At 34.3% G+C, this 18,032-nt stretch overlaps 1 protein-coding gene across 2 annotated transcripts in view; it reads right to left on the reverse strand.

Moving 5' to 3' along the window:
- MNAT1 (MNAT1 component of CDK activating kinase) overlaps window positions 1–18,032 on the reverse strand; it is a 179,457-nt gene that overhangs the window by 99,236 nt on the left and 62,189 nt on the right. For both annotated transcript variants that reach the window (XM_087448411.1, XM_004426216.2), the window contains exons 5-6: window positions 14,304–14,444; window positions 9,285–9,410 (exon numbers count right to left, since the gene is read on the reverse strand). In XM_087448411.1, coding sequence (XP_087304537.1) covers window positions 9,285–9,410; window positions 14,304–14,444 — 267 coding nt within the window. The remainder of the gene's footprint in view (window positions 1–9,284; window positions 9,411–14,303; window positions 14,445–18,032) is intronic.

Here is an 18,032-nt window from a genome sequence, read left to right on the forward strand (position 1 = left end):
TCAACAAAATTGCCACACCATTAGCTTGAATGATCACAGGAAATAGAAAGAAGACACAAATTATCAAAATAAGAAATGAAAGAGGAGACATCCTTCCTGACCCTATAGAAATTCAACTTAGATGAAACTGACCAGTTCCTAGGAAGGCTCAAATTAATGTAGAGAGGGAGGGAGGGAGGCAGAGAGAGACAGACAGGAAAAAGAAAAGACAAGGTCTGAATAGACCTATACCAAATAAAGAAATTGAAACAGTATTTGGAAATCCTCCCATTGAGAAAAGCCGAAGTCAAGGGCCGGCCTTGTGGCTTAGCGGTTAAGTGCGCGCGCTCCACTGCTGGCGGCCCAGAGTTCGGATCCCAGGCGCGCACCGAGGAACCGCTTCTCTGGCCGTGCTGAGGCCGTGTCCCACATACAGCAACTAGAAGGATGTGCAACCATGTCATACAACTATCTACTGGGGCTTTGGGGTAAAAATAAATAATTTTTTTCAAAAATTAAAAAAAAAAAAAAAAAGAAAAGCCGAAGTCAGATGGCTTCATTGGTGAAATCTACCAAACATTTAATAAAGAAATAATACCAATACTTTACAAACTCTTCCAGAAAACAGAGAAGAAGGGAATATTTTCCAACTCATTCTGTGAGGTCAATATAACCCTGCTACTAAAGCTAGACGAAACCATGCTATAACACTGATGAAGCATAAAAACATTATTCTAAGTTAAGGAAGCTACACTCAAAAGATTACATATTGTATAATTCCATTTACAGAAAATGTGCAACAAAGGCAAATTTATAGAGACAGAAAGTAGATGAGGGTTGCCTGGAGCTGGGAGAGGGAGCAGGAATTAACCGCAAACTGTCACAGGAATACTTTTCAGGGTGATGAAATATTCTAAAATTAGACTATAGTTGCATATCTCTTTAATATTACTAAAAATCATTAAATTGCATACTTAATATAGGTGAATTTTATTGTATGTAAATTATACTTCAATAATCCTGTTTACAAAAAATTGGCTCATTGACTAAATCAACAACCTTTAGCAAACTGATCAAAATAAAATACTGGAACTTGAAAAGGATTATCACTATAACTCTTACAGGCACTAAAAGAATTTTTAGGGAATATTATAAACAACTTTACATCAAAAAATATGATAACTTAGATGAAATGTTCAAATTCCTTGAAAAATATAATCTGCAAGAAAAATATAGAGAGAAAATCTAAATAGCTTCTATCTATTTTAAAAATTGATTTACCAAAAACCTACATATGAATGAAACTAGAGTCCCAGATGGTTTCACCAGTGAATTCTATAAACATTTCAGGAAGAAATAACAACATTTTCATACAAGCTCTTTCAAAAAATAGGGTAAGAGACCCCACTTCCAAATGAGGCCAAATACCCTGACAAAACCATGTGGACATTACTGGTAAAAACATTACGAGTATTACCCTGATACTCCAAATAAAGACATCTAAAGGCAAAGAAAACTGTAGACCAATATCCCTCATGAATAGAGACACAAAACTTCTTAATAAAAATATTAGCAAATTGAGCAACATGGATGGACCTGGAAGGTATTATGTTAAACAAAATAAGCCAGAGAGAGAAAGACAAACACCGCATGATTTCATTCATAAGTGGAAGATAAACTAACACACGGACAGAGAGAACTATTTGATGGTTACCAGGGACAGAGGAGTTGGGAGGTAAGCACAAGGGGGGGAAGGGATGCATTTATATGGTGACTGACAAACAATAATGTACAACTAAAATTTCACAATGTTATAAACTATTATGACATCAAAATAAAAAAAAGATTCAACCAAAAAAAAAATTAGCAAATTGAATACATACATATCATGACCATGTAGGATTTTTCACAGGAGTGCAAAGTTAATTTAACATTTGAAAATGAATCAGTTTAATTCACCACATTAGCAATGTAAAAAAGAAAAATCATATTGAAGAGATGCAGTAAAAGGCACTCAACAAAATTCAATATTTTTAAAATTTCAGTACACTAAAAATAGGACTGCCTAAGTCTAATTGAAGGCATCCATGAAAATTCTACAGCTAATATGATATATAGTGTTGAAAGACTAAATAATTTCCCCCTTAGATGGAAACAAGGCATTGCAATATGGCAAGAAAAAAAAATAAAAGGCAGAAAGGAAGAAGTAAAACTGTTTCTAAATGCAGATGATATAATTGCCAAAAAAAAAAATAAAATCTGAAAGCAACTACAAAAAATAATAAGTAAGCGAGTGCACAAGATATAAGGCCAATAAAAAAAAGATATACCAGAAGTAAATAATGGGAAAATGAAATTTGAAATAACTATTTCCTTAAAAAGCCAAAAACATCAAATGCTCAGAGGCAAATTTGACAATAAGTGCAAGATCAAACACTAAAAACTACAAAACACTGCTGGGATAAATTAAAGAGGCCCTAAATAAATGAAGAGGTATACCATGTTCATGGATTGGAAGACTCAATATTGTTAAGATCTCCATTCTCCCCAAATTGATCTACAGATCCAACAGAATCTCAATCATAATCTCATCAAGCCTTTATTAAAAATTAACAAATCAATTCTAAAGTTTTGAAGAATCTGCAGAAAAAAATCTTGAAAAAAACACAACTAGAAGATTTACACTACCTGACTTCAAGAACTGCTATTAAGCTACAGTAATCAAGACAGTGAGTTACTGGAATTGAGTAGAGAGAACAGAAATAGATCTACACTTATATACAGTCAATTAATTTTAAACAAAGGCACTAAATGTGTGCAGGCAAAGTAATGGAGAAAAGAAAGTCTTTTCAACAAATAGTGTTGGAACAATTGGATGTCCATATGCAAGAAATGAACCCCCACAGGTACTTCACACCATACACAAAAATTAATCCAAGATGGATCAGGGACCTCTCTGTAAAAGCAAAACCTATAAAGCTTCTAAACAGGAGAATATCATTGTGACTTTCGGGAAGTAAAAGGTTCCTTATAGAGGACACAAAAAGAAATAACCTTAAAAGAAAAGAAAATTCATAAATTAGACTTCATCAAAATCAAAAACTTCAGTTCATCAAAAGATACCACCAAGAAAATGAAAAAGTGAGCTATAGACTAGGAGAAATTATTCATAAAACAGATATCACAAAGGACATGTATGCAATATATTTTAAAATCTTTTACAAATCACTAATAAAAGGACAAACACCCCCATGTTTTAAATGGACAAAAGATTTGAAGAGACATCACAAAGAAAGAGATAAAAAAGGCAAATGAACAAACGGAAAAATGTTCAAAATCATTAGTTCTCAAGGAAATACAAATTAAAATTACAATGAAATACCACTAATAACCCACCAAAATAGCTAAAATTAAAAATTTTGACAGCACTAAAAGATGACAAAAAGTGAAGCTATCAAAACTCCCATATTATCAGTGGGAGTATAAAACTATGCAACCACTATGTGAAAAAGGATTGACATTTTCTTCTAAAATTAAACAAATAACTACCCTATAAACAAGCAATTCCACTCATATATTTACCTAAGAGAATTTAAAAATTAAAACATGGGTTCACAAAATAACTTACAGAAGAAAGCTCATAGCAGCTTTATATAGCAGTCCAAAACTAGAAACAGCTCAGGTGTTCGTCAACAAGAGAATCGCTAAACAAACTGATATACTCAAACAAATACAATACTACATAGCAATAAAATATAACTAATTCCTGATACACAAAGCAACAAAAATTAATCTCAAAATATTATGCTGCTTCTCATGCATATGACCACTAACAAGGTTTGGATAGACCATTCCCCACCTGAAGCAACTGTTCCAGAAAACTGAAAAAAAATATAAGAACTAATGGTCTTCAGAAATTTCGTATCAGCCAATACAGGACTGTGATCCCCAAAGGAAGGGAAACAAATGAGGTAAGCCCTACATTGCCCCAGCTTACAGCACAGAGGCCATTTCCAGGCCATGCTATGTGGAAGGGGAATCCAAACAAAGCCTGGGAGTCAAGGAGACTGAGATCAGACTTCAGGGCTGTCAGGATGGCTATAATTTGTAGGGCAGATTATCAGAGAGGAAAATGCTGCACAGACAGAAAACTCTAAAGCAGGAGTCAGCAAACGTTTTCTGCAAAGCGCAGATAAACATTTTAGGCTTTGCAGGCCATATGATCCCTGTCATAACTACTCAACCTTGCCACTAAAACAGGAAAGCAGAGAAAGACAATAGGTAAATGAACAAGCATGGCTTTGTTTCAATAAAACTTTAGTTACAATAACAGGTGGTAGGTGGGACTTGGCCTGCAAGCTGTAATTTGCTCACCTCTGCTCTAGAGATCTGCAGAGTGATGTCCTTAACTTTTGCCTGGGTACCGATCTGCACATGAGAGAGTGTTAACTACTCAAAGCCAAGAAAATAACTCAGAGAGCAATAGGTCAAACAATTCCCAAAGCTCACACAGGACTAGAACAGTTCGTATTCTCAATAAACAAGGTAAAAAGGCCTCTCAATACGTGGGGCATCAGGTAGAGTCCTCAAAATGGTATCACCTTGAAAGTGGAGCTAAATGAGCCTAACATTAAAGTCTGCTCTTATATGCCCTAACAATGCTTAAAGGCGATCCTTGCAAGGATCTAACAGATTACAGGTAACTGTACCCCAAACAAAGTATGAAAACATTTAATGGAATACCATAAATTCCCAGGTGTTCAAAAACAAAGCAGAAATATATGACCCACATCAGGAGAAAAAAAAAACCAGTCAATAGAAGCAGACACAGAAATGAACAGAGGTGATAAAATTAGCAGACGAGGATGTTAACAAACTACGCTATTATAAATATGCTCCACATGTTCAAGGTAGAGAAAAAAATATAAACACGATGAGAAGAGAAAAGGAAGATGTGAAAAAGACCCAAATATGTAGAAATTTAAAACTCATACTACCTGTAATGAAAAATATAACAAGTGGGATAAACAGCAGATTAAACACTAGCAAAGTGAAGATCAGTGAACCTGAAGGCATAGCAATAGTAGCTACACAAACCACAAAGAAAATAAGACTAGAAAAATAATAAAGCATTGATGAACTGTGTAACAATATCAAAGAGTAACACCTATATGTTTCAGTTACAATTGGAAGCACTCACTCATTTTATTTCTTATTTTTAGTAGTTGCTTTCAGATTTTTTTGGGCAATCATATCATCTGCATGTAGAGAGAGTTTTATTTCTTCCTTCTTTACTTCTTTTCCTAGTTTTTACTTATATCTATACCCATTTATACTCAGAATAATCTTTATGCTAGGCCATTAATTAAATAATGAGGTATAACAGAAAGAGAATGAATTTCAGTGTCATCTTTTGTATTTGATCTAACCCTCTGAGACTCAGTTTTCACATCTGCAAAACAGGAATACCATCTATTTCATGGAAATATAAAAACAAAAAAGAGAGCTTTTATTAAAAACAACTATCACAGGTCACAAAGTCTTCAGTAATGTTGGCATCCTAACCAACATCTGTTCAATGAAATCAACCCCTGAGATAAATAGGTGCTCCATAAATGTTACTCTTCATCCTGCATTTTAGGATTGATTTTTCCAGAGTATAAAGACACTTAACTTTATAAACATTTAGATTTTCATCTATATTATTTATCAGTCTCCACATTCAGTAATATTAATAAATCACATAAAAAACTGTGTCATTTTATGTATACACACAATTGTATGAAAATATTTACAGTAGCTTTACTCATAACCATAAAAAAAAAAGGGGAAACAACCCAAACGTCCTCCAACTGATGAATGGATAAAGAAACTGGGATATCCATACAATGGTATATTACTCAACAAAAAGGAACAACTATTGATACATGCAATAACACAGATGATCTCAAGCTCGTGTTGCTAAGTTAAAGCTAGACCTAAAAGACTACACACTGTATGATTCCACTTACATGACATTCTGGAAAAGCCAAAACAACAGGAACAAAGAAGAGATAGATCACTAGCTGCCAGGGGGGTTTCAGGTGCAGAGCTGACTATAACAGGGTAGCACAAGGGAATTTTGAGGCATGACAGAACTGCTCTATGATTGTGGTAGTAGACATGCCACTCTGCATTTGTCAAGACCCTGTACATTACAAAGAATGACCTTTACTATATGTGAATTAAAAAATAAAATTGAAAAAACTTTAAAATAAAGCACTATGGTCACAGCATACCACAGATTTACAGAAGTATCAAAACGACAAATTTTTCATGAAATTTCCGCAAATTCAAGAATCCTAAAAATATGTATTCCTAATTACACCATGTAAAGAAATCATAATGTAATTCATTTATTTAACTATAATAATAACAATAAACATTACTGGTAACATACAGTCGCACTTTGTTTAGCATTTTTATATACAATTTAATCCTCCAAACAACCATATAAAGCTAAAATTATTATCTCAAATTTCCTCAACTCTCCAATGAGAAAACAAACTCAGAAAGAGCAAAGTCATATCTTACCCGTGGATACACATCTACTAAATGGTGAAGTTAGGGTTTAATCCCATTGTATCTGAGTCTTTCCATGACCATTTTCTTTCCTCTATACTATCTTAAATAGTATAGCCTCTTAATTCAAAAGCTTTGGTAATTCCTTAATGAGTAGTGTTTTTCTTTACATTATTTGAAATGGTAATACTTCCTACATTTGCAAGTTTAAAACTGATCATCAATATTTTATATTATTCAGATATCCACATACCCATAATCATACAAAATGAAGTTAAAATATGCAGCCTCTGCCCTCAAGATGTTTATAATCTAGTAGCCAGCACACATATGACAAACAAGGTAGGCAATCTTAAAACTCAAAAAAAGATAGCAGAATGGGCAGTTGGGGAGAGAAACATGGGTAGCGTGAGTATCTTATAATAACAAAATAATTCTAATTTCTTCCTCCCGTCCCTTGTATTATCATTGTCATTCTTTTCATTTATATATAAACATACACGTGTGTGTGTGTATACACACACACAAAGTCGAATACAGTGTTGCTATTATTCTAAACAAACTGTTATCTGTTAGATCAATTGAGAACTTCTTCAAAAAGAAAAATAAAAGTTTTTATTTTATCTTTACTTATTTCTTCTCTGATGCTCTTCCTTTACGTAGATCTGAGTTTCTGAACTATATCATTTTCCTTGTCTCTAGAGAACTTCTTTTAACAATTCTTACAGGGAAGATCTACTGCAAAAAATTCCCTCAATTTTTGTGTGTCTGATAATTTTTATTTCTCCACTTTTAAAGGATAATTTTGCAGGGTACATTATTCTAGGCTGGTGGCTTTTTTCTCTCAACACCTTAAATATTTCATCCACTCTCTTCTTGCTTGCCTGATTTCTGAGAAGAAGCCAGATATAATTCTTATCTTTGCTCCTCTATAGGTATGGTGTTTTCTTCCCTCTGGCTTCTTTAGGATTTTTTCTTTATCTTCAATTTTCTGTAATTTGAAAATGAGATGCCCAGGTGTAGTCTTTTTTGGCATTTATCCTACTTGGTGTTCTCTGAGCTTCCTGGATCTTTGGTTTGGTGTCTGATGTTAATTTGGGGAAAATTCTCTGTTGTTATTGTTTCAAATATTTCTTCTGTTCCTTTCTCTCTTTCTTTTCCTTCTGGTATTCCCATTGCACACATATTACACCTTTTGTAGTTGTCCCATAGTCCTTGGATATTCTGTTCTGTTTCTTTTTACCCCTAGTTTCTCTTTGGTTTTCAGCTTTCAAGAATTCTGTTGATATATCCTCTTGCTCAAAGATTCTTTTCTCAGCCATGTCCAGTCTACTTATGAGCCCATCAAAGGCATTCTTCATTTCTGTTACAGTGGGTTTTTTCTCTAGTATTTCTTTTTGGTTCTTTCTTAGAATTTCCATCTCTCTGCTTACATTGCCCATCTGTTCTTGCATGTTGTCTACTGTATCCATTTGCACCCTTCGCATATTAATCATAGTTGTCTTAAATCCCCAGTTTGATAATTCTAACAACCCTGCCACATCTGAGCCTGGCTCTGATGCTTGCTCTGTCTCTTCCAACTGTGTTTTATGTCTTTTAGTAATTCTTGTAATTTTTTCTTGGTAGCCAGGCGTGATGCACTGGATAAATGAACTGCTATAAATAGGTCTTGAGTAATGTGGTGGCAAGGTGTGGGGGGCAAGGGAGTGGAGCATTTTACAGTCTTATGATTAGGTCTCAGTCTTTTAGAGAGCCTGTGCTTCTAGACTGTGAACTTCACACATGCTTCTCAGTCCATCTCCCTCCCCTTAAGTGGGGCAGGATGGCTAGAGTGGGCCGAAGTTGTCTATTTCCCTTTTCCCACATGGAAGGCTTGAGTGGCTGGAGTTGGGTATTTCCCTTCCCTCACCTCAGTTAGGCTCTGATAAAACTCCAGCAAGTTAGGGTCTGGTAAAACAGTTTCTCCTGAGGGCAGGCCTTGTTAAGAAGAACAGAATGCTATGGCATATTTCAAAATGGTTCCTTTTCCCCTGCCGCTGTCAGAAGCACAAGGAGATTTTTCTCTGATATTCACTGAGAGAACCCGGTAGAGATGCAAAAGGTAAAACTCACAAAAATGTGGGGGCCCTCCAATGACTGGTTCCCTCTGGAGATTTTAATTCTCAGAGTTGTCCACACTGAGCCTCCAGCAATCTGTCAATTACAATTCAGGCTTCCCTACACTGGTTCCTGGCAAGGTTGCTGCTCTGGTAAGTTGTGATTCTCCATATTCTCTGTCAGTCTCTCCACCTTCAAGGGCAGTGGTTTGCCTTGTGACCTCGCTTCACTTATGGATCTAAGAAAAGTTGTTGATTTTTCAGTGTGTTCAGCTTTTTACTTGTTGTTAGGATGGAGTAGCAAATTCCAACCTTCTTACATGCCATACCAGAAACTGGAGGTCTGCATTTTCTTTTAAGCAACATTTTTTTCCTATACTACAAGCTTAAAAATTTATGTAGAATAAGAAAACACATACCAACTCAATATCATATACAACAAAATTGTGTTGTGTATTTTGGAAATTATTTATTACTCTTCACTTTCCTCTTACCGTATGCAAAGTCATATTTCTAGACATCTAGCCTAGATCAGACACTGTTCTTAAACATCCAAACCTTTCAGTTCCTCTCTAGAAATCAATATAAAAATAAGAAACATAATCCTTGAAATATATCTTTCAAACAAGTAATTAAAATACAGCTTACCATTTTGATACCTGTGGAAAACGTCACTGGTTTTACAGGTTTAGTTTTCTCAAGTGGCATTTCCAATTGGGTAGATCTGTCTTTATGCTGGGCCAAAAGGAGAGCAACAGGGAGATCAGAACTCTCCTATAAGAAAAGTTAAAGTGCAAAATGAAAGTTAAAAAGGAAAAATTAAAGAGCAACAAGGCTTTTATTTTAAATTATGCATTTCCATAGGCATTTGATGTCAACTTAAATATTCACTTTATGGAGAACACGTTACAAAAAATTTTAACATTCCATAATAAGAAAAGGCTGTTTTTGACTCATAAATCAAAATAACTTGCAAAAAAGTATTTTTATAAAATCCACAATAAAGACAATATAATAAGGTCTTATTTCATCTAGTAAAGCCAACCACATTTATTAAAATAAAAAAATAAGAAGCTAATCACAAAAAGAGTAGTACAAAGTACTATAACTTAGATCAGATGTTTATCTAAGACACATTCTTTTTACCAGTTTCAGAACAGTTTGAAATTGTTTCCCATTAGATTTCACCTGAGGCCGTTTGGAAATGATTCTTGTTCTGTTTTGCACAATGGAATGATTGTTAAGTACAACTAAAAGTATATTTATTTTCTCCTTTACTTATCTTTAGAAATTAAGTCTAAATTTTTTTAATTAACAAAATGATAGTAAACATTTTTAATGTCTTATACTAATACTAAATCAGGGCCACTATTTACCCAAATCTGCACACACACATATTAATAACACAAACAAATTACTAGTTCTTATATGTAGACAATTGTTATTTAATCCTATTTAATATGAAGTCTTCTTACATGTTTCAAGTGCAGTGAAGCTAAGGTCTAAACTAAATGATAACCAGACTTCTTCCTTTCTGAGTTGTCAGTTAAATAAGAACATAGAAACATATGCAGAGGGAGGCCAGGAGAGAAGGAGTTCATACACACATACACACACACACACACAAACACACACACACACACACAGTACTTTCTATATCTAGAAACAAATACTAAGGTACACATTTCTATCTCCTATACCAAGGTTATCTATGAAAACAAACATATTCTTCAAATGGCCTACTGATTTTTAAAATAGTAACTACCCAGAATTTAATCCTGAAAAGACTATATTAACATTTCTTTTTTTTTTTTGGTGAGGAAGACCAGCCCTGAGCTAACATCCAATGCCAATCCCCCTCTTTTTGCTGAGGAAGATTGGCCCTGGGCTAACATCTATGCCCATGTTCCTCTACTTTATGTGGGACGCCGCCACAGCATGGCTTGACAAGCAGCGCGTCAGTGTGCGCCCTGGATCTGAACTTTCAAACCCTGGGCTGCCGAAGCAGAGTGCACGCACTTAACCACTGCACCACCAGGCCGGCCCCTATATTAACATTTCACAATATGAAAGTAAACATATAGCAGAATCTAATTTTCTTTCCAAATCTAATAACTTATTAATATTTTTTAGGCACAAAAGTGGCTAATTAATATATTTAAAGGAATTGTTTTAAGGTTATAGTATAGAAGTCATTCAAATAACAAGCAATTTATTTCAACAGAACTGTCCTAGAACAAATCTGTACTTCAAAACTTTGTAATAGAAGTGCATTGCAAGAGCAATGTTAGAAAGATTAAAACTTTTAAGAGTAAATGGAAGAACACAAACTTTATTTAAAAAAATACAACCTTATTAAGGAGCAAAATTCTTGTGACTTGGCTTTAGCAATAATGAAGGAGAATGAACAAAATATACTATAAGAATATACTTGAATACCTTTCATATTCTACACAAAGCTTTACTAATGCATTAGCAACAGAATTTCTGTGAATTCCTGCAGCTATTCTAGATTGCCATTAAGAATTTTATAATAAAATATAAAATTAAAGGATATTTTAAATGGGCTATGGCCCAAAATATCTTTTAAAAGCTATTACTATCTTTGCATATGTAAAGACTAACAGAAAAATAAATTTCCTTGGCTAAAAAGTTAAAGCATTGCTTCCCAATTTATACTCTAAGTGAATTCACACGCTCTTCCATACCTCGTATTTATTCTAAAAAGTAAAAGGTCTTATATAAAAGCGAGACAATGTGTTCACTTCAAAAAAGGTTGCTAATCAATACTTTGGGTTGTTTTAATCCTGGTTTCACTTTCACATAAAAGGACCTGAATATTAAAATGTCTTGGTAAAACAGCTGAAATTTAATAAAAACAAACATTGTAGGAATCTAAAACTAATTGTGATACTAAATCATACAATTTATTTCAAATCTGCGTTATTCCACTTTAGCACTCAAAACTTTGGAGCCTGAAAATCTTTGTAAATGTTAAACTAGAACTAAGCAGGAGCTCTAACAACAATAAAAAATCTAGAGAGTAAAATAAACCATGGGAAACATACATGCTCTCGGGAATACATAAAATGCAGATTCAGCCTTTCAAGTTATTTCAGTCTTCTTAGCTTTCCATTTAACCTTGAAAGGCTAACTAACCTACATTAATTGCCTGAAGGTACACTGTTTAATATTTAAAGAAATTTTAATAAGAGTGCCTGTAATACTCATTAAAATCTTTATAATGACCATTTTTAAAAGATTATTTTAAGTGATTTTAAGCAAGCCATCTGGCAAACAATATTTCTAATAAAAATCAGCTACTGCGTTTGACAACAATATTAGCCCATACAAAATTTAAGACATAAGCTGAAGAGAATTTTCAAACGGGAATATAAAAAGATTTAATAAGTCAAGACCTGTTTAAAAATCTTTTTCCAAACTTCTAAAAAATTAATTTACAGTTAGGATTAAATAAATAGACGTTTTAGGCAACATTAGGGTAAATTCTAAGTCATAAACATTAAGACCATAACATTAAAATCCTGTCTCATACAGTATAATGTAATGCCAATACTTTTTAAAAGGTTAAAAAGTGACTTTTAGCACAAGGACCAAACCCAAAAACAGGAGAAAAAAATTCTAATAAGAAGTACTTGTTGCCTAAATTAGATCCAGAAAATAATTCTAAGATTTAAGCTTCTAAACATATTTACAAATGCCAATGCTATCTTTTTTATAAAATCAAACACATGAACATACATAGAAAAAGAAATACAATGTATTCTTTTACCTACTTAATAAGTATTCTAGAGAATAAAAGGAAATTTACGAATTTTTTCAATTAGTCAAGAAGGACTAAATGTTTATGTTAACATTTTAACAAAAAAAATTTTTAACAAATATTCAAAAACTAAAGCAACAAAGAATTTTTAAAAATAAATTTTAAAATGGAGACCATAAATTGAAACTGCATTGGTATTCTAAACCAATCTGCTATAATTAATTGTTCTAATGAATACAGTAAATTGCTAAGGATTATTTAACCACCATGTTACGATCTAAACAGTGACCAAAGTATGTGCAGTAATGACTTGCAGGTGAAGAAAACAGGAAGGGGGGGCAGTCTCACAAAAACCAATACTAACTCCAGGTTATACACGATGTACAACACTGGCAGTTTCACATCTTACTTCATGCCCCACTGAATTAAAGGGGAGCTTCATGCCAAGAGCAGCTCAATGAGGCAGCAAAACTTAGTATTTTGAGGACTAAAAGAATATGCAAGAATAATTACTATGCAAAGCTAGCTAACCGCAAAATAAAATCTAAAAATTCTTTGTATTATATGGAACATTTTTAAAATGTTTTCATCTTAAGTTAAAAAGTTTCATCATAAATGTTTCATTTTATATCTAAGTTCTATATTTGGAATTAATTAATTGTATGGAGGAGAAGCATTACTAAAGAAAAATGTGTTCCTCTTTGTATAAAATGATAAGAAAAAGAACATTTAATAAAATAATTATAACATCAATATTTACTAATTCATCCTTTAAGGTTTTTAATTTCTCACAAAATATATGCCTACAAAAAATATAAAACACAACACGTGTCATTTCAACTGTTAAAGTCATAACTGCCACTGAACAGTTTCAAGAAAAATTAATGGAAGTTGCTAAGGAAAACACGATGTTCTATTTTATATGCCGCTGTCCTCATTTTTAGAACCAAATTTACTTTTCACTCATACAAAGCAGACAGGGTGTATGATAAGCATTTTCTATCTAAACCTCATTAATGCCCTTACCCTTACTTTTCCTTTACTTTGTCACCTACTTCTTTTTCACCTACTTCTAATTTAAGTAATCTTGCTTTCTCTTTTTCTTCCTGGTTAGCTGGCTTTTGGGCAAAAGCACAGTAGAAAAATAGAGACATATTTACCTGATCATAGAATAATATATTACAGCATACCAACTAGATCAAGAAGTAGTGTGTTAACACCACATGGAAATCAGTTATGTGATCAGGAAGGGAAAGGGAAGAATGCAAAAAGACTTTCCTGAAGAGGACAATTTTCTAGTTGTGAGTTCATCAATATCACACCGGGTTATGAGCATCAAATAATATACTGTCAAATCTATGAAACATTTCATAAACCTTAGTTATTATTACTGCTGTTTTCTAACAGTGTTGACTGCTTGGGGAGCTAATTGCTGGAAAACACCAATAACTTGCAAAACACTGCCATTTCTTTCAGATATATTCTTTTTCATGCAAAAATATGGAACACAGTTCTCACAGAGTAACCAGAGTCACTATAAACTTCAGCATGGAGCTGAAACACTTGAAAATGAGCTAGTTATTAGAAAATCAGTATTAATCAGGAGAAAAATGCTTTGAAAACAATGTGTTTTCAATAAGCCTAGAAACATATAAACAATCTATTAATAGTACACTGGCTTATGTCAGTTATAATATTACTCTCTCGTCTGAAAAGAAAATGTATATTGACATGAGTTCTTTAAAAAATAAAGGAATAGAAGTTGAATACACCAGCACAAACTATAGAAATGCCATTTAAATGTTACTATCCAGCATAATAAATAGGAAAGGTAAACCCTGAAAACTAACGATTTTTTAATCACAATTAGCATTAATACGTACCAGTTCATCTAAAAAAGCCTGCTTATTCTTCCTTTTCAGAATCTGCTGCAGTTGTTCTTCTTTTTGTATAAATAGTCTTCTTTGTTCACTTTCCTGTCTTTCTATCTCCAAAGCTTCTTCCAATTCCTCCTGTTCCCGAGTCTAAAATGGAAACATTTATATATGGCATGGAATAAACTTAGTAAACAAAATCAACCCTATCTCACATTCCGATACTTTCTTTTTGGAAGCATAAAACACACTAGTCACTTACTGTTTAATAGTGCAGCAATTCCACTTTGAAGGAACTAGAATCCATATTATACCATGTGGACATGCTACTATTGAAGAGAAAGACATCTAGCACTAAATAGCTAAAGAAAGTACACTGAGCCCAGCTGTAGAGCTGTAGAAACTGTGCTCAATAATGGGTTTATTTATTTATAATTACTACAGAAAGTTTCTAGTCATTCCTTTTAGGCGGTTTAATAAGGAAAACAGAATTAAAAACCCAACAATAACAACAAACAGACAATCTCTACACAGAACTATTGATTGAAATACTCCATTTAAAAGACTGCCTTATTTAACAGAAACAATTTCCAGAACATATAAGATGATGAGAAGTTATCACAGTACTTAGCTTCTTTTTCCCAAGCTAAAATAAGTTTGATGACGTTAGAGTTCCAAATAGCATTTATTTAAGGTAAGTTTTGAAAAACTGAAGTTATTTTCTAACACAAGCATTTAAATTTCAAGAGTCCTCTTTGTGGACTGAAAAATTTAAAATTCAAAGCTAATAACAGATACAATGAACTACAGGTCTACTCATTCCCCTTTTATGAAGTTCCTCAGAAATATTAAATGCTTTCAGGCTCTGAAATTTATTCCAACTCTAACTCATACGTAAAAGCAATATTATATCTAATCTTTGCTCTTTAAGTCTTACGAATGAGTAATAGAGTAAAACCTGAATGGCTTTATTTTAAAATCTTGACTCTTGCCCTTGAAAATGTTGTAGTACTTTTTTTTTTTAATTCAACAGAACATTGAGAATTTATGGCACTTCAAGGTGAATACAGAATGGGGGAGAGAGTATAATAGGTTTGAGGATCACTAGCATAATGTATGAATGAACAGATACCTCAGAGAAAAGTATATTTTTTCCATAAAATAATATTTAAAACCCTCTGTTAGATTTTTTTCAACTCACACATTAGATAAACCCCCCAAAAACCCAAGTTCTCATACAAAAATGTTTCACTTACAATTCAAACTCAGTATATCCAAATTAAGTTTAGCATCTCGTCTCCCAAAGCTGATCATCCTTTTATATTCCTTATTTCTGCTAACCTATACCTACATCTCAATTAACTCAAGCTGAAACCTCAAAGTCATCCTTGTTTACTCCCTCTCCCCTCCTCATTCCCCTTAAATTAAATTAGTTGCTAAGTCCTATTAGCATCTCTACCTATAAGTTTACAAACTTTTCCTCTTCTATTACTGAGGTTGATACTCCGACTCAGGCCCCCAGTGGAGAAGAGAATTCAAACTTGATCCAAAATGATTAGTAAGAATAAATGTCAAAACTTATGGGCTGAGATATGAGGGTGGAAAAGTGAACTACTTGATTGGAGGCCCATAAGCAGAAAAGGATGAGCCTAAAACAGTGACATATAAGCAATTAAGTATGACAAGTGTGAGAGAGGTATACAGAGAGTACAGCGGAGACAGAACTGATAGAGTGGTAAATTCTCCTTGCAATGATGGAGGGCAGGTAGAGTCAGAAAAGACTTCATACAGAGTGTTGCAGGGTTGAATGTATACCCCAAAAATATACGTTGAAGTCTTAATCCCTGGTACGTGTAAATGTGACCTTATCTGGAAATAGGGTCTTTGCAGATGTAATCAAGTTAAGATGAGGTCATACTGGAAATTTAGACACAGACACACAGGGGAGAAGGCCATGTGAAGACAGAGGCAGAAATCGGAGTGGTGCCAAAGGTTGCCGGCAACCATCAGAAAACAGAAAAAGCAAGGAAAGATTCTTCCCTAGAGCTTTCACAGACAGCATGGCCCTGAGGACACCTTGATTTCAGATTTCCGACTTCTAGCCTCCAGAACTGTAAGAGAATAAATTTCTGTTGTTATAAGCCAGCCCTAGGAAACTACAAGATGGAGTTGAGCTAAGACTTCAAACAGTAGGTATTTATCCCCTTTGGAGAGTGTAACAGCCATTTAAGCAGAGAAAACAAAGGTACAAAGACATGAATCAAGCTGGAATGCTTGGTATGACCAAGTCATGATGTATTGGGGGGGGAGCTCTAGATAAAACTGAACAGGCAAGCAGAGGGCAGATCATGGAGGGTCTATCATAACATACTAAGGGAATCTGTGCCACACTAAGGCAACTGGGAAGACATTAAGAAAATTTGAGGGATGAGTTTAGAAAGATGACTAGACGCAGTGAAGTATACAGATCATGTGGTTTAAGACTGAAAACAAGACGACTAGTTAGAAGAATATTTCAACAACCCAGATAAGAAATGATGAGAGCCCTAAATAAGGTAATAATAGAATTAGAGGAGGAACCAAGTTTGAAAAATGATAAGGAGAGGCTATCAACAGTACATCAAGACTGTCCAGATAAGGCTTGAACACTTAGAGAAAGAACATAGGAGAAACAGGTGTGACAGTGAAGATTTAAAAGTTAGTCCTGGAATGCTGAATTACAAGTGCCTATAATACATCCAGAAAAAATGTATTAATAGATATATAATATATCTACCTTATAGATATATGGATATATTGTATAATATAATTCTAGGAGCTCAGGAGAAAAACAATGGGCTGTAGAAATATTTGAAAGTAATCAGCGTAAAGAGGTAAGTCATAAAGAGAAGCACTGAGAGGAACCTGTACTTAAAAGACAGGAAAGAAAGATATACCTCTTAAGAGGATGAAAGAGGAAGGAGAGAGCAGCAGGATGAGGAGGAGAATGGAGTGGCCCCACAAAAGTTAAGGAAGTTTCAACATCAAGAGAGAAACCTGCACTAAACACTCCTACAAGCCAAATGAGATTCAGACAATAAAGAGTCTATTGGCTTTGGCAGTGAGGAACTGGTAGCCTCAACGTTCTCAATGAAATAGAATATAGGAGTATTTTGTACACAGCAGGCCTCAGTAAATATTGATTGGCTAGCTAGCTGACTGAATAACTGGGAAAATAACCATCATTAAAAATCAAACATTGAGGGAACAATGAAGAAGGTACTGGACTGAGAGAAGAGAAGCTGGTTAAAAGACTAAATGTCTCTGTGTTCTTCCTAACAGCATTACCTGACCCAATCAACTTCCCTTGCCTTCGAATCCCATTTCTTTTTCGTGTGTGTGTGAGGAAGACCAGCCCTGAGCTAACATTCAACGCCAATCCTCCTCTTCTTGCCGAGGAAGTTTGGCCCTGGGCTAACATCCATGCCCATTTTCCTCCACTTTATATGGGATGCTGCCAGCATGGCTTGACAAGTGGTGCATCTGTGCGCGCCCAGGATCCGAACCTAAGAACCGGGGGCCACCACAGCGGAGTGCGCGCACTTAACCGCTGCGCCACCAGGCCGGCCCTATCAATTCCCATTTCTAATCCATCAGCAGGACTTGCTATTTTAAACTCAAAATATTTCCCTAATTCATCCCTACAGCTCCATTCCTTGTTTAAGTCACCTCTGAACTCACCTACATGACTGCAATAAC

This window comes from Ceratotherium simum, chromosome 24 (assembly GCF_057802395.1).
Source record: "Ceratotherium simum simum isolate JZ-2026a chromosome 24, ASM5780239v1, whole genome shotgun sequence".
Taxonomy (NCBI): Eukaryota; Metazoa; Chordata; class Mammalia; order Perissodactyla; family Rhinocerotidae; genus Ceratotherium; species Ceratotherium simum.